The sequence below is a fragment of the Haemorhous mexicanus genome, chromosome 23, assembly GCF_027477595.1.
Source record: "Haemorhous mexicanus isolate bHaeMex1 chromosome 23, bHaeMex1.pri, whole genome shotgun sequence".
Classification (NCBI taxonomy): Eukaryota; Metazoa; Chordata; class Aves; order Passeriformes; family Fringillidae; genus Haemorhous; species Haemorhous mexicanus.
The window spans coordinates 7698812-7721191 of record NC_082363.1 but is presented as its reverse complement, the minus strand read 5'-3'; the positions used below and the strand labels follow the sequence as shown (position 1 = coordinate 7721191).

The 22380-nt window shown below is 48.0% G+C and overlaps 1 protein-coding gene across 4 annotated transcripts in view; it reads left to right on the top strand.

The window, feature by feature from the left end:
* Positions 1-14259: 14259 nt before the first annotated feature.
* Positions 14260-22380, top strand: part of CLSTN1 (calsyntenin 1) — a 30070-nt gene continuing 21949 nt past the window's right edge. For 2 of the 4 annotated variants that reach the window (XM_059866736.1, XM_059866734.1), the window contains exon 1: positions 14260-14419. In XM_059866736.1, the coding sequence (XP_059722719.1) occupies positions 14353-14419 (67 nt within the window). In that variant the 5' untranslated portion in view covers positions 14260-14352. The remainder of the gene's footprint in view (positions 14420-22380) is intronic. The other 2 variants (XM_059866738.1, XM_059866737.1) reach the window with 1 other exon arrangement.

Sequence of the window (22380 nt, the reverse complement as noted above, 5' to 3'; positions counted from 1 at the left end):
CACATGCTCTTTGGGTGGTCTTTTGGGGAGAAATGCTCCTTTAGAGATTCAGAGTGTGCTGTTGTACTTTCACTGCCAAGCTGCTCATCTGCCTCTCCTAACACAGAGTGTTTTGCAGAGCTTGAGGAGAAGATTCAGAGCTGAATCCCACCCTCCTCTCTGCCCAGGTGGGCAGCAGGTGTAAATGAAAATGGGGCTCCACCATTCACACAGGCCTTGGGTCTGATTCTCCCAGGCCCTAAAATAAACCCTGGAGTAACAGAACCTGTGAGCTGGAGGCACAGCAACATTTTGAAAGGAGATAATGCCTGAAAGAAGCTTGGATCACAAATGAAAAAGCTCTTGAGATTTTTTTGTTCCTACCTAAGGTAAGCAGTTACTAGCTGTTGTATCCTCCATGGCCTGTGTGAGAGTTTCAAATGCTTGACCATTAAATCTGTTTCAGTTCCACAAAGTCTATTTTCGAATTCACCAGCAGCCTAATTAGTTCTGTCAAAGGCTGAAGATTTAATGGCCCATGAAGTAGAGACCCATCACCTATAGCAGAAATTGTCTCAATGAGACATTGGGATCATATGTGGAATAAATTCCTGTGGTTATTGAGAATCCCTTACAAGAACAGAACAGTGCCATGCCTGAGGTTACCAGTGTTCTGCACTGCAAAAGGGGAAAATAAAGGCTAGGAGTTAAAAGCTTTGAATTAAATGTATAAAATATGTTAGAAATTATTTATGAAATGCACTGAGTGCCCTGGCAGGAAGAGGAATATATGATTTGGAGTCGTTTAAGATCAGTCCTTCAGCTTTCTTTTTGGTCTCTTGCCTCCTCAAGGCAAAAAGGGCTGCAGGGCACTGGGAGCAGCAGAAGCCAAGAGTGCAGGAAGAAAGTTTCTGGGAAGTCCCTAGTGAGTAGCATCTTTTCCTCACTGTTACCATCAGAAACAAAGTGTTCCAAAGCTTGGAGGCTAAAACAGGGCGTTTGGGAGGCTCCACTAAAGCTGCAGAACCGTTCTGAATTGGGGTTTTACAGGTATCAAAGTGCTGTATAGCAGGGAGGAGCACTGTTGCTGCTTTCCAAGGCAGGAGCTTGGGTCTGTTCCCTGCCAGACTGAGGTAGGTTCCCGTGCAAAGACAGAAATCATCTACTGCCTCCTGAGCTCTGCTTTCATTTGCTCTGCAGCTGATTTGCCCTAAGCAGGATTCCTGCTGTATGTTGTAAACAACCTGGCTGGTTTCCTTTGTAGCCTGAAGAACTTCAGTTTGGGGATTGTTTATTTTGGAAAAGAGAAACAAATTTTTGAAGCTTTATAACCTGGCCTGCTCACAAGCTGCCTCGTGTATCAGCATGAAATGGTTCTATGCACAGAGCTTCGTGCTGCCTTGACATTTTCCAGGCTGACTCTCCTTGGTACCAAATGGTGCTTTAGAGACATGTGAAACTCAGGAAATACCCTTTCAGCCCTTGTTTTACAAATGTAATAGTGACTCCAACCCAGATGTGGACTGATGCCTCTGTATTTTGGTTTTCACCATCTACAGTTCCTGCTGCTCTCTGCTGGTGCAGTTACAAGTGCAGCAATCCCCACAGGGGCAGGAGAGGATCCTGTCTGTGCCATGAAATGGAGTGCAGGGAGTTACTCCTTCAAGGAGGGACACAGGAGCTCGTGTTGCTGCTGGCTGGGCTCTGTAATCCGTGTTCAGCTTTGCCTGTGACCTCCTAATCAGAGGGCACAGTGTCAATTGCCTTGGCCGTGATTGGAATGGACAGTGGTAGCTGAGCAATTGTCCTGTGCCTGGAGCAGCCAGACACCATGTGTCCCTGCTCCTGTGTGCAGGCAGACACCGTGTGTCCCTGCTCCTGTGTGCAGCCAGGCACCGTGTGTCCCTGCTCCTGTGTGCAGCCAGACACCGTGTGTCCCTGCTCCTGTGTGCAGCCAGACACCGTGTGTCCCTGCTCCTGTGTGCAGGCAGGCACCGTGTGTCCCTGCTCCTGTGTGCAGCCAGGCCAGGGCTGTGTCCCTGCTCCTGTGTGCAGCCAGACACCGTGTGTCCCTGCTCCTGTGTGCAGCCAGACACCGTGTGTCCCTGCTCCTGTGTGCAGCCAGGCCTGGGCTGTGTCCCTGCTCCTGTGTGCAGCCAGGCACCGTGTGTCCCTGCTCCTGTGTGCAGGCAGGCCAGGGCTGTGTCCCTGCTCCTGTGTGCAGGCAGACACCGTGTGTCCCTGCTCCTGTGTGCAGCCAGACACCGTGTGTCCCTGCTCCTGTGTGCAGCCAGGCCTGGGCTGTGTCCCTGCTCCTGTGTGCAGCCAGACACCGTGTGTCCCTGCTCCTGTGTGCAGCCAGACACCGTGTGTCCCTGCTCCTGTGTGCAGGCAGGCACCGTGTGTCCCTGCTCCTGTGTGCAGGCAGGCACCGTGTGTCCCTGCTCCTGTGTGCAGCCAGGCCTGGGCTGTGTCCCTGCTCCTGTGTGCAGCCAGGCCAGGGCTGTGTCCCTGCTCCTGTGTGCAGCCAGACACCGTGTGTCCCTGCTCCTGTGTGCAGGCAGGCCTGGGCTGTGTCCCTGCTCCTGTGTGCAGCCAGACACCGTGTGTCCCTGCTCCTGTGTGCAGCCAGGCCAGGCCTGTGCTGCTGCCCTGCCTGCAGCGCTGCTGCCCTGCCTGCAGCGCTGCTGCCGAGCACAGGGAGGCACGGCCCTGCCTGCAGCGCTGCTGCCCTGCCTGCAGCGCTGCTGCCCTGCCTGCAGCGCTGCTGCCGAGCACAGGGAGGCACGGCCCTGCCTCCTGCCAGGAGGACAGCTCACAGCATGGTCTCTACTCTGTGGTGAATTTTTTAGTGGCTTGATTCTGCAGGATCTCTGGGGTGTGTGGGGAGGGAAGTAAGGGCAGCTCAGGAAGGGATGAGTTTCTGTAGCTGGAAGCACAGGAGGAGAATTCTGCCTCGCTGTTGTGTTCTCATAAGCTGCTTTGAGCCTACAGAAAGATGATAATTAAGCTAGACAGAATCTTAAGCTTTTGCCTTGCCTTGCCAGCAGCACTTCAGAGTCTCCCTCTAAAAGGAGCTGTGCCTCGTGCTGGTTCTGTACATACTTAGCTGCTCTCACACCATATGGGTGTACAGCAGTGCCTTTGTTTTAGTCTGACCTTGACCTTGAGGTCACAGGCTTCTGAAACTATATGGGACATGTGGACTTACCCTGTCTGTTGTAGCTACATCATCATTTTTACCTGATTTTTTCTGCTCTCTAAATGTAGCAAAGTCTAGACATCAGAGGATTGGAGCACTGCAAGGAATTAAATTAAATCTTTTCACTTTCAGTGCCACTGTCAAAAGGAGGAGGGGAGACTTGGATAACTGAGAAGTGTGTAGATCAACTACATCCCAGTAACAATGAGGGTTTTGCAGAGACCAAAACCAGCAGAGCTCAGAGCGTACCTGTTCTAGTAAGTGGTAGACTAGCCTGGTACTACTGCCTGTACAAAGATTGCCAGCTCATATCCTTCTGCAGAGAAGGTCCTTGGGGGTTTAAATAGAGAACTTGTCAGGAACAGCACCTTAACTTAAGTACTGGTGAGATGGATGACAGACAACGAGATCTTTGGCATAGTCAGATCCTAGACCTGGTCATGCTTAAAGCTGAAAGTCAGTACCTCACATTCTGCCCAGACAGAAGGTACATTAAATTCAGCTGTGTCAGGCTGCTGCAGAGCAACGACTCAAAAATACTTTTGAAACACAAGTACTATTAAATATCACTGAGGGATCATAACATTCTATCTGCTGGATTGGGTTGTGGCTAAGTTGAGCCTCAGTCACAATTAAATTGGTTCTGTAATTCTAAAATGGCACTTACTGGCATCTTTGCAGGAGAGGCCACACTGCTTCTGTGATGTGTTTGAGTGTGTTCTGTCACCTGGGTAGAAAGAAGAGGTCGTGTGTGTTGTTTTTTTAGTCTCCTGTCTTGACAAGAGTGCAGAGTTGGTTTCTGTCTGGACCTGAATAAGTCTTTGTGAAGGTTGTTAGCACCATTCTTGCTCAGAGCTACTAAAAAGAGAGGGAAGCAGTAAGGGAAGAAAGAGAGAGATTAAAGGGGAAAACCCAGTAGGTTATGAATGCATTTTCCTCTGTGCTGGAGGTTAAATAATATTTTATGTGTGTGACAGATACTGTGATTAAGGAGCTCTTAGGCAGAATGAGAGCTGGGCAGCAAAGGGAGCAGAGATGCTTGAGGGAAAAGGGTACTGAGATGTTCTAGTGCTGAATTCTCTTGTGCACATCTACTGTGTGATATGTGGCTTTGTGTGCCTTTCAGTGGAGGAAAAAAATATATTCCACAGACATTTAGGGTGTTTTTCCCTTTCACTGCTTTAGCATCTTTTCTGTCTGAGATGTTGCGGTATTCCGTGGTTTTCCTGAGCCTTATATGAGTCCAATCCAGCTAAGACTCCAGCCCACACGGACCCGCAGAGACCAAAGTAAAAGACGAGAGGCGCTCTTCTCCACGTGGGTGCAAGTATCTTGTTTACTGGCTTGGTGCGAGACACTCAGGCGATGGATGGGGTCACCCAGGTGGAGAAGAGGGCGGGGAACTCTCACAAGGAAGTTTTATACCCTCGGAGAGAAGACCACGGCCACTGGGGAGGGGCGAGGTACCCATGGCACAGCCCAGGTGTGTATAACGGGGGATGGGGGGTGTGAGGGGGAGACCATGTGAGGGAGGGGGAAAACCATTCTCGTGACCTAACCTACCAGTAAAGATTTCCCAACACCCAGTGCAAACAACAACTAAATAAACTATTTAGTGCAATACAACAAGATGTGTCACTGGTTACTAGTGACATTGCCTTAGAAAATGGTCAGAGGCTCTAACCTCTGCTGCTGCTTCAGGGTCTAGGATTAGGACTGTAGAATGGCATATGATGATCTTGTGCATAAATCATGGCTTTAACAAATGGAAAAGGTTTATCCTGTTTACTCTGTTGCAGACAGACTCGCCCCTCTGCATCTTGCTCAGTTGGAGGGCTCCTCAGTCACTGCAGAGCCTCTGGAGTTTCAGCTGTCATCATATACCCCTCATTCAATTCAGTGAAACCTGGGCATCAGACTGGGTTTTAGATCAGGTCAGTAAATACCTGACCTATGCTGGGCTGTGTTTTAATGTTGCACAGGCGCCTGTCATTCCCAGAGGCTCTTCCTCATGCTGCACCAAGCTGCCTGTGTAAGCTGGGCTTCAGACAGGATGATATGCCTGTCTCATCTCATAAGCTTTTTACTTCCACTCAATGGACAATGCCTCATTGAAGCAGCAGTAAACAGGGAGCAGTGTGTGCTGTTAGCATGCACTACAAAGCTCTGTACTTCAGTCATTTAACACAACATGGGATTTAAAGCCCCCCCTGCTTCCTTTTGTAGAAGACAGTGTGTCATTCCACTTCAGCTGATCCACTTCTGACAGACAGCAGTGGATAGAGCAGAAGGAGAAAAAGCAAAAAGTCTCAGTTCGGAGGCTCTTTGTCCAGATTGAAAATAAGAGAAAGCCTGGAACGTTAAAAGGTCCGGGTGAGGTGGAAATTCGTGGCTGTTGGATGTTTGTGCGAGTAGTGGGATGGTCCTTGAGATCCTGTGGGGTTCAGCAGAAGTAGATCCCATGAAAGAGGTGGGCATATAATTTTCCAAAAGGTTAATCACTGGAAATGTTTTACCTTCCCTCACTGAGCAGAGGAAACCATGGAATTAACAATCTAATGGATACATCAAAGCAGCACACGCTGGGATGGGGTAATTATTCTAAATCCCTCTGATTCATTTGCATATATTGGATTGGCTGGGGAAGGACCTGCTGAGTACCAAGGTTTGTTCTGCCTGGTATGTGAGCCTTAACTCAGTGGATGCTTGTTTCCTGCTTTGTTAAGACAAAACAGCTCCTTGCTGACTCCCTTTTAGGGTTAATGTGTCCGTAACACCTCTTGAAAAGACACAGAATAGAATTCTGCTGTTTTCCTGCTGCTGGTGGGTCAGTGGCTGAGGCAGTGACAGCAACAATCCTTTCCGTACGTTCCCAGGACGGTGTTCCACTGCTTCAGCACAACCCTCCCAGCCGGGCCGGGTCACTGCCAGCGCTCACCCGCCGTGCTCTTGAGAGCAGCGAGGGAAGGCAGCCAGCTGTGCCAGGGCAGCCAGCTGTGCCAGGGCAGCCAGCTGTGCCAGGGCAGCCAGCTGTGGCCCGGAGCTCCCCCGGACACCGTCGGGCTGGCTGGTGCCGGTGCCGAGCTCTGGCCGAGCAGCACCGCGGCTGCTGCTCAAGGGGGATTAGCAAAGCTGCCATCCGAGAGGAGGCCGTGGCTTCCTGCAGGAAGGGTCGGCGCTGGTATCTGTCAGAACAGAAGTAAATACGGGAGATGACACAGGATTTAGCGGCACTCGTGTCTGAGGAGGCTGTACTTAAACAGCCAGGGCACTGCCGGGAAGAAGCTGGGAGCACTGGAATTTTAGAGAGAGGTGGGGAAAAAGAGAGGAAGAAAGGAAAACCAGAATTGGGTTTTCCTCCTGGCCAGAAAATTTCACAAGGGACTTTAAAAAACTTTTAAAGAGGTAGGTTATGTAGGTAAAACATTGCCTCAGGGGAATCTGGGAAAATTATCCAGAGTGCAGATCCTGGAAACTGATTCACTGCTACCAACCAGCGTAATGGGGTTTGTGCAGAGGGACTTGTTCTTGGGATTGTGGCTGCAGCCTTGGGTTTCCTCATGGCTGAAATGTGGTGAAACGTGCACCAGAGAGCAGGGAGCGAGCAGTGCCCACTGCTGTCTCTGGGAAGGAGCAGGGACATGGGTGACACCCCACTTTCTACACACACAGCTGTACTGCAGCCAGACCTGCTGGACACAGGATTTGGGGGACAGGCTGCTGAGCAACCTTCCACCGAGTTCTCTACTGCTGCAGAATGATGTAACATTTTTCTCCTTCTTTTCATCCTTTCCAAAAAAACAGAGAAGGAAACTGCTGCAATCTTTCTTTCCATTGTGGGGCTTTTGTAGCTATAGCATATGAGAATGACTGGAGGTTCAAAATCTGCTTTTAGAGAAAACCTCAGAGAAACAGTAACTTGTTTTTAGAGGAACAGTAATTTGTGCTGAAGGTAAATCCCCAAATCTTTGAGGTGTCTGTATGTACTTAACTAAGTAAAATCTAACCACCTTGATGTTTTACAGCACTAAGAGTACTTGTTTTGTTTTGTTCCTTAATATTCCTTTGCAATATCTGCCAGGTGTTGATTTGTGGATGACCTGTGCAGTTGTAAATTCATCTTGGTCACTTTTGTTTTTGCTGAATGGCACTGAGTTTCACAGATGCCAGTGGGAGATCAGAGGTTTTGGTACCAGGGAGGCTTTGAACGTGTGATGGCATTGGAAGAGCTGTGTGTGGCAGTGCCAGTACAGTCCTTATGGCCCTGCTGCTTCAGGCTGATTGTCATGCTGGATACACAAGTAGAGGATAGTAATTTGGTTCATTTTGGAATCTCTGAGATAGGCTGCAGCCCAACAGGAGAGCATCTGCTTTTCTTTTTGCTGAAGAACACTGCTGGAACTTCTCTGTATAACGTCATTAGAAAACCCATTGCTTGATTTTATTAATATGTGATTATTTGGCTCCTTTTACCTACAGAAAATTACTTTTCAGAATAAAATGCAAGAATATTGGCTATGAAAGGGGAAAATAAAGAGTGTAATTGTGTTAATTATCAGAATACCAGACATGTAATTAATATGCCACAGGAATAAAGAGCAAATGTACTAATAGCATATAATTGGACTTAAACTACACCCTTGGTAGAAGTCTCTGCAATGGAACTGTTGTGTTTGTGCTCCTTTTCAAATTAGCAATAAGGAATAAATTAACATCCATTTTCTTGCCCGTACAAAGGCCGAATCATATTGTGGGGCTGGGTAATGAATTCAGAGAATGCCTTTACATTCCCATATGGCTCTTGGGGAGGGGAATACTCATGCACATGGCTCTTCTCCCTTGCAGGGAGAAGGCAGAGAGGAAAATCTCATTGTGTGACCAGATGTTTGCAGAATACCATGAGCCTAATGAATACAAAACATCTGTAAGCTGAGGAACTGAAACGCTGTCACCAGTACCTGGTGCAGATATATGAGTTGGTTTATCCACCCACCCTTTTATAGCAGGGGTGTTACTGGACTGTGTTGTCAGACAAAGAAATGGGGTAGGGGCAAGACACTGAGGGACACGGGGGGACATCTTTGATAGAACTGGGGAAAAAACCCATAGTTCTTCACTCAGCAAATACTTATGGTAATAAAGCCTAAATATTATTGAGGTCCTTAACAAGTATTGCTTTTCAGGTAAAGACTTGAAGGCCAGTCTGTTCAAGGTATTTCAAGGGATTTACAGTATATCTTGATTTGAGGTATTTCAAGCTATTGCAGCACTAGTTAATTTTCCCTCCCTTCTTTGTTCCCTTCTTTCCTAAATATGTAAATGGAAAGCCTAGAAATTCTATCTTATTCAATTGTAATGCACCTGTCACCACAGTATCCAGACACCTGCCTTTTGCTTCACAGAAGTATTGTGAGAGTGCATTAATTAACGCTTGTAAAAGCTCGGAGATCCTGGGATGGAAGGTGCTAATGAGTTGTAAAATATTATAATGATGATGCAGAATATTCAGTCTCTCTTTGTAAGGAAGGACTTGCATCACCCCTTCATTGTTTTCATGCTTCTGGATGCATATTTTGCTACAGAAGGTAAGTCTGAGCAGGAAGAAGAATTGAACAAGGTAGAAAGATTGCTAATGCTGCTGCTTTTCTTGTGAGGGAGCTGGTTGGTTTCATGTACTTCTTTGCTTATTGAATTTTCTTTTTGTCTCTCTGATGAACCCCTACTTCAATGGCTTGTTGAGAATTCTCTGAACGTTCAGAAATGTCAGGGGAGAAGATTTTCTTCTTCAGATTGCCAAGGCCTTCATTTGCATCCCCTAAGTCAATTCTCATACATGATCAAAGCAGTTCTGGAAATTTTCAAGTGTGGGGAAACCAGTCCTGTAATTTTTTCTCCTCTAAAATATACAGTCAGGTTCCAAAGCATTAAATAATAATAATAATAATAATAAAGTCTTAATCTAGTGAACCTAAAAACACTCGAGTTTTATGCCTGTGTTCAGAGTGTGTATATTGGGGACAGCAAGGCTAGAAATTATCTAACAGGTCACCTATGTGTGTTTTGTCTTCCAGCTGGCAGGGGCATTGCTCTGGCATTGTGTTGTGGAGTTTTCTTTTGAAAGACCCAAAAGATGCCACTGCTGCCTGTTGCCTTACGAGAGTATTCTGGGGTTTCATAGACCTTGTTGTGCAGAACTAGTCCTTTAGATTCACCCCGAATTACCTTTTTCTCAGCCTCAGAATTGTTTGTTCTTCAGCCATGTCAGAACCAGAAAACGCCAACATTCAAATTCCCCAAATATTTCAGGATTGTCCTATTTCCTTTTCCAGTGGGGATGGGAGCAGCTAGAGTGGTGCTGATACAGCTTCTCAGGAGCTGCTCTCTTGTTGCCCTCATCTAATATTTAGCCTGGGTGTGCATGCAGCTCTCTCATGAGCCTAATTTACTGCATAGTCTCTGTGGCAATTGGTCCCTTCTCAGAAGTGGTTTCAGGGCAGCTGTGATAAACTGGTGGAAGAGATAAAGCTGGGTTTTAACTTCCCATTAAAAGAAATCATCATCTGCAAACACACTACTATGCAGACATTAATTACACTGAGATGAAAAACAAGCCCACACTTGGTTCCAAACTCTTTATTTGAAGATAACCATTTTCTCAATGCAGTTCTAGACTATTTGAAGTTTGGGCCCTCTCCCTTTCATCCTCCTTTAAACAAGAGTCAAGTCTAATATTCTGCATGTATTCAGAATGGTTTATGATCCTGAGCTCTAGCAGGCAGATCCAGATTTGATGTTGATGCACCCGAGCATGCCCTGCTGCTCCCTGTATTCAGTGTGCATTGCCTGCCTTTCAGGAGCAGGCAAATGCATTCATTTTTCCCTATCACCCTATCTTTCCTGTTCTGGCTGCTCAGCTCCACTCTGACAAGCACAATAAATGTGTCCTCCTGGGTCCTTGCAAGCCAGGCATTAGTCACACTGTGCATTTCAAGGACATCAGGCCGATAGGTTTTCAGCTGAAACAGAAAACATGTTCTGCCAGGAGCCATTTGTTCCAGTTTTGTTGCTTACCAATAAAATAAAGATCAATGGTTTTTTGGAACCGGAGCAGCAGGTCAGAGAGCAGGAGGGAGATAAGTGGTAAAATGAAGTTGCTGAAGTTAGTTCCCTGAATTTCTCTGAAATAATGGCATGTGGCATTTGGGATAGAGTGAGGATCTCTGTCAGCGTGGGAAATGCAGTTTTCTCTGACAGACAGGAAGAACAGGACAGCTCTTGCCTAACAGCAAAGAGGACTGGTGCACAGCAGGTGCCACACTGGGTGATTGAAATCAAATTGAGTTTTGTGACACAAAATGAGAGGATGTTGTATTTGCCACACTTCCAGAGTAAGTGCCAGTGGAACATCCGTGGTAACAGGGATCAGGATTTCATGTGGCTGCCTCACCTGGTGTGCAGGGCCCTTCCTGTCTGTGTCAACCTCTCAGCTGCCCGTTCAAACCTCTGTCACCCAAGGAAACAAAGCCATCGAATTGATCCTAAAATACAGCCTGAAGAATTGTTTGCTTTACTGAATCAGTGCCTTAGTCACAACTGACTCGGAGGAGTTTTGCTTAGAAAGTGAAATGCCATCAATGCCTTCTCCTTCCTTGGAAATTTCCCAGTTTCAGCATGACTGATTCAGCTGATTAATTCATCTGAGCTGGTAGTGTCATTGTGTAATAAATAAGGTTTACCCAGACATAGCATTTCTTCTCTTAAAAGTGTTTCTTCCTCCTAATTCTGCAGAATCAGAACAATTTAAATGAGTCCTGATGGTTGCCCTGAAGTCCTCTTCTCACTGTGGTCCATGGTGCTCTGCTTTCTCCTGTTAAAATGTATGATACAGCCCAAGTGAAATGCAGAGCTCTTTTAAAATGTTTTTGCCACAACTAATGAAAATTTATTTTGCAAAAAATGTTTTAATAAAGAATGTGTATGTGAATGCTGACTGGCCAGAGATTCAGCCCTCTTCAGATACCTTTATATTGACATTAAAGCTCTGTCCATAGTTAGATTCCTAATCAAAATCCAGTATTTTGGTGAGTACTGGGTATGTGTTACGCCGTGTCTTCATCAATGGACAATCATCTTTCAACTGATGAGATCTTGCCTTGCAAGTCTTTACTGACGGGGTGGGTTCTTACTCAGACAGTACGTTAGTAAGCCTAGATGGAGAGTCTCACTGTGCTGGACCGTCCTACTCTCCATACAAAAGAAAAACACATCTTGTAGCACCCTGTCAGCTGAAGCTGCGTTGGCAGAATGTAAAGACTCAGCTCTCTGGCAACAGATGGGCTTCAGGCTTCTTCTGACATGATCTGCCATCCAGCATATGTTAGCCAGGCTGAGAAATCAAGGAGGTTTAGACTGAGGCTTTAGCTTTGTTTAAAAAAAGAAAGATGTCTTAGCTCTTGATAGAGCAGCTGCCCGACAGTCCAAGGAATAAATGTGGAGTAACTTGGCTAAGGGAGAGCTCCAGAGCACAGGATGGAACTGGGGATGTTCACTGTCTTGGGCCTCAGGGTATGGCTCTTCAGGGTCCTGCTCTGCTCTGCAGACAGAGTGAACAGCGAGTAAAAGTGGTTGGCTTGGAGCGTGGAAGAGGAAGAACATTTTCCTTTGGATACCCAAATGCACTGGCTCGAACAGACCAGATTCTGCCACCTCGTGAGACCCGAGTGGCTGCTCCAGGGCACTCAATAGGTTGGTTTCTCACCTTTGCTTTCTCCCCCATATCGAGTGTGGGGTGACCAGGTAGTGAGCCCTGGGCTTGCCTCAGGAGGGAGGAGGAGGCTTTTCCAGCACAGATCAATCTTGGTATTTAAACTGCACAGAAAATAAGGAAATACCACATCTCTAGGATCCTGAACATTCTGGACTTTATTTTTATTTCGCTGTGGGAGTGAAATGGCTAATAGGTACAAAGCATGAATAGTCAGATCTAATTATAAAATAAGTTGGTTGCATTTTAATTGTCAAAACTCAGATCATGGTATTGATTATGTTTTCCTTTGTTGAAATATTTTCTCATTGAAATTTTGGATAGTTGAGCAAAGAACTTTTCCATTATAGGACAAGTTCTGTGCAACTTAATGAAAATTCTTGATTTATATAGCACTTGGAATTTTTCCAAACAGAAGTAATCTTTTGCCTTGGTAGAAGTCACTACACTCAAAGGGTCTGTTCCTCTGCAGGGCAGGCTTAGTGATGCACCAAGGTGTGTTTGTGTTTGGACACATTCCTGCAGGATTGCTCTTCTAGAGCTGGCAAAACAGCAAGACGGGGGTGCTGGGTTAATGGTCAGATTTGATGATATTAAAGGTCTTTTCCAACCTAAATGATGCTGTGATTGTTTGAACCTGAAGCTTGTAGCACCAGGTGTTGGCAGTTTGTTCCATCGCAGCTGCTGACTGGGTTTGTGCGTCCCATTCCCAGTGTGGCTCTGTAGCTGCCTGCCGCTGGCATCAGCTTTGGATTGGGTAAAACCCAACGGTTTCGTCTTTTCTGAAAAGATGTGTGAATGTTAGGGCAAAAGCATTCAAATAGCTTTATATGGGGTTAATTATTTCTTAAATAGCTTCATATGGGGTTTAACTCGCCCTAACGACTTCGGGGCTTAATCAGTATTTATTAAATCAGGTGTGTGAGGCTTTGGGGGCACCAATTTAAATCAGCTGTGGGAGGCTTTGGATGGGCACCAGGTTCCCTCAGCTGTGTGACGCGCCGGGGAGGCCCCTCTGCTCCCTGCCCGCAGCCCGGTTCAGCCCGCGGAAGAAGCCCAACGCCCCCCAGAAGGCTCGAAGCAGCGGAGGCGCTCCGGACGCGGCGGGCGGGAGGTGCCCCTGAGGGAGCACCATGGCCGTGCCCGTGAGGGAGCGGCGATGCCCCTGAGGGAGCACCATGGCCGTGCCCGTGAGGGAGCGGCGATGCCCCCGAGGGAGCACCACGGCCGTGCCCGTGAGGGAGCGGCGATGCCCCCGAGGGAGCACCACGGCCGTGCCCGTGAGGGAGCGGCGATGCCCCCGAGGGAGCACCACGGCCGTGCCCGTGAGGGAGCGGCGATGCCCCCGAGGGAGCACCACGGCCGTGCCCGTGAGGGAGCGGCGATGCCCCCGAGGGAGCACCACGGCCGTGCCCGTGAGGGAGCGGCGATGCCCCCGAGGGAGCACCATGGCCGTGCCCGTGAGGGAGCGGCGATGCCCCCGAGGGAGCACCATGGCCGTGCCCGTGAGGGAGCGGCGATGCCCCCGAGGGAGCACCATGGCTGTGCCCGTGAGGGAGCGGCGATGCCCCCGAGGGAGCACCATGGCTGTGCCCGTGAGGGAGCGGCGATGCCCCTGAGGGAGCACCATGGCTGTGCCCGTGAGGGAGCGGCGATGCCCCTGAGGGAGCACCATGGCTGTGCCCGTGAGGGAGCGGCGATCCTCCTGAGGGAGCACCATGGCTGTGCCCGTGAGGGAGCGGCGATGCCCCTGAGGGAGCACCATGGCTGTGCCCGTGAGGGAGCGGCGATGCCCCTGAGGGAGCACCATGGCTGTGCCCGTGAGGGAGCGGCGATCCTCCTGAGGGAGCACCATGGCTGTGCCCGTGAGGGAGCGGCGATGCCCCTGAGGGAGCACCATGGCTGTGCCCGTGAGGGAGCGGCGATCCTCCTGAGGGAGCACCATGGCTGTGCCCGTGAGGGAGCGGCGATGCCCCTGAGGGAGCACCATGGCTGTGCCCGTGAGGGAGCGGCGATGCCCCTGAGGGAGCACCATGGCGGCGATGCCGCAGTGCCCTCAGCGCCGGGGGCGGGGCGCGCCGCAGCCCGCGGGAGTCCGCAATGGGCTCTCCCGGCGCCCCCCGCCCCGCGCCGTTGGTTCGCTCCCTCCCCCGCCTGCTGCCCGGCGCGGGCCCGGCCGCCATTTTAGGAGCCGCCGGCGGGGTGGGCGGGGGAGGGAGGGGAGGGACGGCGAACGGAGCGGGGCCGCGCAGCGCTTCTCCTCCCTCCTCCTCTTCTTCCTCCTCCTCCTCCGCGGGGCCGAGCCGAGCCCTCCGCCCGCCGCACAGCGGAGCCCGGACCAGCGGGGGCGCCAGCTGGGGCTGCGCGCTGCCGTCCCCGCGCGCTGCCGTCCCCGCTCCGCGCTGCCATGCCGGCCCCCGCCGCCCGCCTGCTGCTCGCTGCGCTGCTCTGCGGAGCGGCCGCGGCCGCTCGAGGTAACGCGGCTGGGGCGGGCGGGGGAGGCTGCTCGGCGCCTCGGCGAGGGCGACGGTCCGAGTCGCCTGGCGAGCTGCGCCGCGGGCGGGCGAGGGGACGGTGTCCTTGGCGCTCTGCGCAGGGCAGGGAGCGCGGAGGCGGGCGGACATCGGGGGTAGGGGAAGGGGGAGGATGGAGCTGGGGCCGGGATGACTCCGCCGCGGCCATTGCACCTGCAGAGGGGATGAGGGGATGGCGGCTCGTCCTCCCGGCTCACCTGCGCCCCGCGGCCCCGAGCCCTCCCAGCCGCCGAGGGCAGAGCCCGGCCCGGCCCGGCCCGGTCCGGCCCGGCGCAGGATGCGCGACGGCGGCGGCGCTCGCTGTGTCCGCCCGCCGGTTACATAACGGGGCCCAGGGCGGGCGGGGGGCGGCACTTGTTGCCGGGAGGGTCCAGCGGCAGACCCGGCCGGAGCGGGGCCGGGCAGAGCCGGGGCGGCAGCGGGGATAAATCCCTGGGCAGCCGGGCCTGGCTGGGCTGGCGTGGGAAAGCTCCGTGCCGGGATGAGCCGGAGCAGCGCCTGGGCCGGAGCGTGCGGGTTGGCGATGTGAGCGCGGGCCTGCTGGCTATTGATTGATCCCGAGGAGCAGCAGCATCATACGCATTGCGGGGCTGCTCCCCGGCAGGCTTCAGTGAGAGGCTCGGAGACGCTTCCTCACCTGAAGGTTACCCCTGGCATCGGGAATGCTGCTTCTGCAAGATTCAGCTGATCGCATGATGAGATTTAAGAGCATTGAATAGCAGTGTCGTTAGAAGTGTGGCTGTAAAATGACTTATAAATACGTTGAAGGGAAGTTCTTGATGATCTAAAAAGCAGCTCGTTATGGGCACATCTTGGTGCAGTTTCCCTACGTGGGATGAAGAAGCTGATGCTGTAGCATGTCTAGGAAGTCTTCTGCCAGCTGTTCTGACAGTGGCCATCATTTAGCTGTGTAAGATCCCTCATGTACAATCTGTTCACCAGCGTTCTTGGAATCATTAAATGTAGTATTTACCACACCAGGACACGAGCATACTGTCTTTGAATTCCATCGTTTGAAATCAGGAATAAGATTAAGATCAAAAACCATTTTCCAAGAAAGCTGCTTGGAAGCAAATGGCAAATTTAGGCAGCATTACCCAGGGCAGCGCTGGTAGGCAGATTTTCTGCAGCTTGTTGGAGGCAGTACCTGTTTTCAGTCAGACCTACAGAGCTGCTCGACTGCAGGTCCTGATCTGTTTAACTTCATCACACATAACTGAGTTACAGAATGAGGGCTGATTCGGCTTAGTATGTGCAGTTGCCTTAGTCCTTTGCAGCGTTTTGGCTGCTGTAGGTAGGCCTGTTAATAATATTACGTGGAGATGCACTTAGTGACAAGTAAGCTCTGGAGGACACCAGGTCGTTTATATTTCCCTGTTGCTAGGAAAGGCATTTGTTCAGAAGCATTTATTGTAAGTACAGTTGAACTGGCCAGTTCTGCCATTCCCGTTGTTGGAACAGGAGGGTGAAAAGTGGTTTCTTTATTGATGTTGCAAAGAAAGGGAAATAGCGTTTGGGGATGCGATCTTGCCCTAAAGGCAGGTGTGAGCTAGCTGACCTATCATCTTCCCTGTAGTTATTTTAAGGGGTGCAGAGAGTGATTTTGGGTTCTAAAGAGGCACTTTCCTGTCCCGCTGATGCAAAACTCTTAATGTAATTGAATTTGTTTTGCAATTGATCAAGTTGACCTAAATATTTCGAAGCTTGTTGCAGTGGAAGAGCAGTACCTAGCAGTGCATTCTGGCTGTGTTTGTGGCTGAAGCAGTTGGATGTCTCTGACCAGAGCGGGATGGGGAATGAAGTGGAGCAGCTCCCAGCTGCTGCTTTCATGGGCCTGACCAGGCAGAGTGGTAGACCTCGGTTGTCTTGGGGCCCTTCCAACTCGCTATCATTTGGGAAGGGTATTGATGAAAGTAATACTGTCTTGAAGAAACTTTGCTGATCTGTGATTATTTCAGGAAGTTATGTGGTGCTGTGAATGTCTTAAATCCAAACCACAAACCACTTTGTTACTACCACAGTTTTGCTGCAGATGTTTCTTTGACACGGGAACAGCCTTTTTAATATAGGGCTGGAGATTAGGTAGGTTTGTTTTCCCTTTCTAGAGGTAAGGAAATGTGATACTACCCTAAAGCATTATGTAGCGACAATTTGGATATTTATGTGGCCTGTTCTTTTTTGTCCTTCAAGTATTTATGAAAGTAAGAAACCACTGGGAAGAGAGAGAATTAACCAGTACTAGACCTCTCTACAATGTATAGTGCTTGGGAAAGCATTATATACAGCCATCTGTTCATGTAAACATTTTTAATCGCTTTTTCTGCATGTTATTTAAAATAATGCACTGCTGTGGGAACTGAAATGGAGGAGAGATGGTCTGGGCAAGCACGGTATACATTGTGTTTGGAATACTCCTGTGCTGGAGTTGTCTTCTCCCATGTTACCAGGCTGCAGGTTGTGCTGTCTGCTGAGGTAGCTGGAAAATTTGTCAATGGAAACTTCTCTAGACTTAATAAATGTATCTTTGGTTTGAGGTCATAATGTTTCTGCAGACACGAAATCATCAGTTGCAGATAATTGCGAAGATTTTTTTAAGGAGAAGGAAGGAAGCTGGGCTCATGGGTTTCAGTGTGTTGTGGAAGTTAGAAGGGTTGAAGTTAAACCCAGGTCAGGCCACAGCTCTGCATAATGTGAACATCTCACAGCTTAGAATGGTGGTATTCTGGGTAAAGCAGTGTTTCCTGCCATGAAGCCCAAGTGTGTGATAGCTGAGTGCCTTGTGGCTCTGAAGCTGTTATGCAGAGGGGAAAAAACATCTACAGTCATTAGAGTTTTCTGAAGAAAAGCTCTTCTGCCATTTTTCTGAGCCTTGTCTCGTTCTCTTTCGTTCCATTGGCGGGAGTCTCTCTGAAATGTGGTTTGTGGTGCTGAGGGCCGCATGTCTTGTAGCATTGTCATTGTTGGCAAAGACAGAAATGACACCTCAGTATGGGAGAGTTCAGTGAGGCGGAAGCCTTGGTCTTAAATAAATCTTGTTTTGCACTCTAATTTATTTGTTTTGTACTGATTGACTCGCATTGGCTTCTGTAGGGACTAAACCTCCTTAGGAGTCTTTAGAAGGGATTATTGGAAACCTCAGTGCCTTTGAAGAAGTGTCTGTCTGTCCTTTGTTTGCAGTATTAGGTCTCATCTCACTTGCATTGTGTCTGATTGAAAACAAGTTGCAGCTACTGCTCCCAGTGGGTTTCCCTATTTTTAAATGGAGTCAACAAGTAGAGCCAGAAGTGCCAGCTATACTGGGGTGATGTTTGCTGTATTTCTAAATACTGTTTCCTTTCAAGGAGCAAAGTTTCTAAATATGACAACAAGTTAAAAGGAAAGGGGTTTCCACTCTTGCACTATAATTAGCAACATTTAAGATAACGTTTACTAAATTAGTGTTTGTAGTTAAAGGCTTATGTTTTCTATTTGTGTTCTGTTTAGAGCAAAACATTTTAAATTTCACTTGAAATTAAGGCTTTGTTGTCTTAATCCTATTTAAACTGTTTTGTGGTGGAATCTTTGTTTTATTTGACAGGCTTTTATCCAAATTCAAATTTGGTCAGTGTATCATCTGTCTAAGGTCTTGGGCGCTCTGAATGTTTCTTCTGTTGCAGTTGTGGATAGTAAAAATTGCAAATAGTTTCTAATCAGTCATTTGCATGTCTCTTAGTTTCATCAGGCTTGTAGCAAAACTTCCATGTATCTTTGTACAAAGAAAATCAGATAGGGGCGACTGGTGGAGAACAGGAAACTGTCTCCAAGTGGTGATAAGCAAGTGATTTTTCTCTAGGCAAAATATAATTTCATAAAACCCTGTTGAATCCCTACAGCTATTGGTTTGAATGTGGTGTTTGAAGAGGTAGTGTTAATTGTACAGGCTGATAGTGTGGGCAACTGATAAATTGTAAATGTTACCTTGTGCTCCAGGGTATGGCTGTTGAGCTTCCAGAGCAGGAGTTAAAGTGCTCCTTAACTGTGGCACAGAGTCCAAGACAGAGATCTGAAACTGTGGGATGAATTTCAGCCACCGGGTTTTCCTTCAGCCAGGGGCCATAGAGGGTAAAGGTGGATGTCCATGCCCTCACTTAATCCGTGTCCTGGGGCATCTCCTGGGTATTCCAGGTGAGTCTCCTGGGTTCACTCCCTCGTGCTTTGCTGCTGCCCTCAGTTCCCAGCAGTGGAAGTGGTAGTTTGTCTTGGAACCTCATGCTGTGGGCAAGTTCCACACTATCAAGGAAGTCAGCGTTCGAGCAGAACTTGGGTTCAGTTTTATCTCCTTGTTTGGACCTGGTTGTAGGACAATGACTTTTGGTAAAATTCTAGGTTTGAGAAGACCCGGTTTAATAAACAAGTGCAATACATCTTTTCATTACCACTGGTTTATTTAAAGTTGCTTATATCCAAAGTTAATCCTGGGTCTTTTCTCTTGGAGACTGGAGGCAGGAGCTGTGAGTGGCAGGCTGGGCAGGACAGAACACACATTGTAATCAGGTCAGGCTACGCCTTCTCTTATTCAGCTTTGCTTTCAGGGTGGAGAAGGCATATTTTATTGTCTAGTTCTTCACTCTTTGGCTGGACTGTATTTTTCTGTGGTTAGGTACTACACAGATTTGTTCTTTTAATGATACAGCTTGAAATTTCATCAGAACAGTACTAAGTTACAACTGTTCAAGGTAAGACATGTTGGAGTTTTTATTGTCTCACTGAAAGGCTTCCTTGTGATCTCTTGCATCCAGAGGAAGACAATTAAGCAAAAGATACACAGTAATCAGTTTTTGTCAGACCCTAAGGGCAAGTAAAGGACTCTTTACTAGTTCATCTGTATTAACAGAGACTATAGTTCTCTTTTTGTGAATTTTTCTGTGCATTTTTCATGAGGGCTCAAAGGTACATTTTCAGAATGAGGATTTTGTGGTTACTGTCATTAGCTTTCAAACTCTAGGACTTGTTACTGAGTTTAATATGTTTAACCAGTTAATTCTTAAGAAATTTTTTTATATGAATCATTTTGATTCAGTTCTAACAATATGCAACATAGCTAGACAGCACTGTATATTAGAAGTAGTTATGTAGAAGAAAAGGCTTCCAACTACAGTCCTTTCTGGGTGAGATGTGTTTAAATCTTTGCTCATGTAGGTGCCAGATCCCATCTGAGTCAAATAAACTTCCGACCACTTGTAAGAAGAAAACAGTAGTCCTCAGAAAGGACCTTGATAAGTACATTTAATTTTAGTATTTGCTTTCAAATTACAGAGCTGAATTAATCTGATTGTTTTAATAGCTTGTGATTAAAGTTTCCATACTAGCCCGAAACCCAGCTGCCCTGCCTACCTGTTCATTTACATTAATTAATTCTTTTAGGCAGCAGGAAAAGGTTGCTGCTGGTTATCTGCTGGATTGTGCTCTGCTGATAGTGTTCTGCCCCTCTTGGGAAGGAAGCATCCTTGCTTTGAGGAGCATTCCCTTTGCTGCAGAACGGTCAGGCTGGTCTGTTCTGCTTCAGGAGACGGTGAGCAGATGGTATTTTCAAACCTGGTGTTGGAGGCACACGTGCAGTTGGTCCCCTGCAGCAGTGACCTGCCGGGAGCAGAGCTGGGAGGTGGCTGTGCCTCCCGGTGGGATGTGTTCTGTCAGGCTGGGCAGGAGGGCTCGGCAGGAGCCTCTCCGTTCAGGGTGACACCCGGGAAATGCCTCTGCTTGGCTGGCCTTGGCATTTCTGTGTGCCCACTGAAAGGCAGGCAGAAGCCTGCAAGCCTGTGCCAGCACAGCTCCCCCCACCTGGCTAGATTAAATGCTGGTTGGGATTTACAGCAGATTCCAGCTGAGGCACTTACAAATAGTGTGAGTATTGTATTTCAAGGAAACCGGTGTGGTTTATCCCAGCTAAATGGGAAGAGATTAACAGCTCAAGGCACTTTGTTAGTGTCAAGCTTGGGATAGGCTGCTGTTCTGGTTTGAAATTACCAGTCTGTCTTTGAACAACTTCTGTAGATTGCTGGAGTTTTGTGACAATTAAACTACCCCTTCACAGTCCAGCATTTAATGCTATTTAAGCAGCTGAGGTCAGGATGATACTTGGTTCATTTGATTGAAGGGAAGTGATGTATTGCTCATAAGCTGTACTTCATATTTCAAATGCTAGCTTGAGAGTTCCTTCCAGTGTGTGGTTATGCTGAAGTCAGTAGATCACAAATATGGATAATGGGCTTTTCCTGGGTATTCAGCAGTAAGTTTGGTGTTTTAAAATCCAGTGATGTTTAGCCTTCATACACACAAAGGGATTTAAGCTTTATGTTTTAAAATCTGGTGATGCTTTAGCCTTCCAAAACACAAAGGGGTTTAAGCTTTATGATTTTATTGTCTGCAGCACAATAAAAAGACATGACTTTGCTTTCAACTGGGCCTGTTGTTTGAAGGTTCACTAGACTCTGCAGATGCTCAACATACTCAAAATTCTGTTCATATGTGGTTACAGTGCTTCAAGGTTTTATAGAACTCCCTACCCAGCAGTAGTGGGATTTAGAAGGTTGCTAAATTAGGAGAAGATTTCTCAGAACATTAAAAAAAAACCTAAGTATTTTTGTAATCCACATTCAGAAGCATTAGAATGGAGATGGAAGGTTTTTTCTGGCAGAGATCTGTTCTGGTATTTTACACCATATCCTTGCAAGGGTGGAGATGAATGGATGGAGGCACTCAGATTTTCAGTTGGGGTGTAACTGTCCTGGATGTACTGACATAAAAATACACAATTGTGACCTCCTTGTGCTCCTGAAGCCAAAGCTGTGTTGGTGAGATGGTTTTCTTGAGACCAGGTTTAATTGTGGGTGAGTGTTCCATGGGAGCCTCAGACCTGAGCAGTTGCTGGCACCTTCCCTGGCAGGGAGGAGTCTGTGTTCGTGCCTCTGGGAGGAGCAGGCTCGTTCTGAAACGCCGTGTGCTGGGAGGGTGCTGCAGCACCGAGCTTCTCTGGGTAAACAGAGCAGTGTGCTTGGCATTTACTGCCTCTGTGCTGTGCTGCATGCTGGAAGTGTGCCTGTGTGAGCCTACTGAGGCAATAAAGAGAGTGTTGCCATATTAAGTAAAACCACATGGAGTAATTAAACACAGTTCCTTGTGAGATCTTTCTTGCTGCATTGTTACGGATGAAGATGATCTATCCTGTCTGCTGTTGCTACTAACTAGTAAAAGATTGCAGATGGAAGCATATTGGGAGTATTATGGTTTCCTGTATGAGTTCTCTAAGTTTAATCATTTATTGAAGTGTCCTTTCATCACTGTTTTTAATTCCCCTAGGTAAGCATTTGGCACATGACATGAATCCATTTTAGCTGGTTGAAGAGACAGGATTCAAGAGTCTGGGTTAGCCTTCCATCTCTGCCTGCCTTTTGACAATCTGCTTGTATAATTGTGTAGAGTGAAATAGCAGGACTCAGCCGTGTGGTAGTGTTCAGGCTGTAGTGTATATTTTGCTTTAATTCCACAGGCATGCATTTCATAAGTTTTAAGTTCTTGATCTCCTGCAGTCCAGAACCTGGGTGATGTTGCCTGTGGAATGCTCTTTGGTGGGTTTGTTGTAACCTCTAGCAAAGCATTTCTTATGTACATCGTTTGCTGAAGATTACTTGATTTTGTCTGGTAAGGAGCAGTTTTCAGGCCCTTTAGGATGTTTTTCAGTAGGCTCTAAGCAGCTGGATTCGTGCAGTTTTCCAGAATTGTATGTGGGAAAATTGTGCTGTTAAGGAACTGTAACCATCCAGGAGCAACTCAGGCAGACACGCTCCACCACCTGAGCTGGGGATCATAAAATCAAGCTAAATGTTTAATAATTAAGGGACTCTCCTGCTGGATTGTCACAT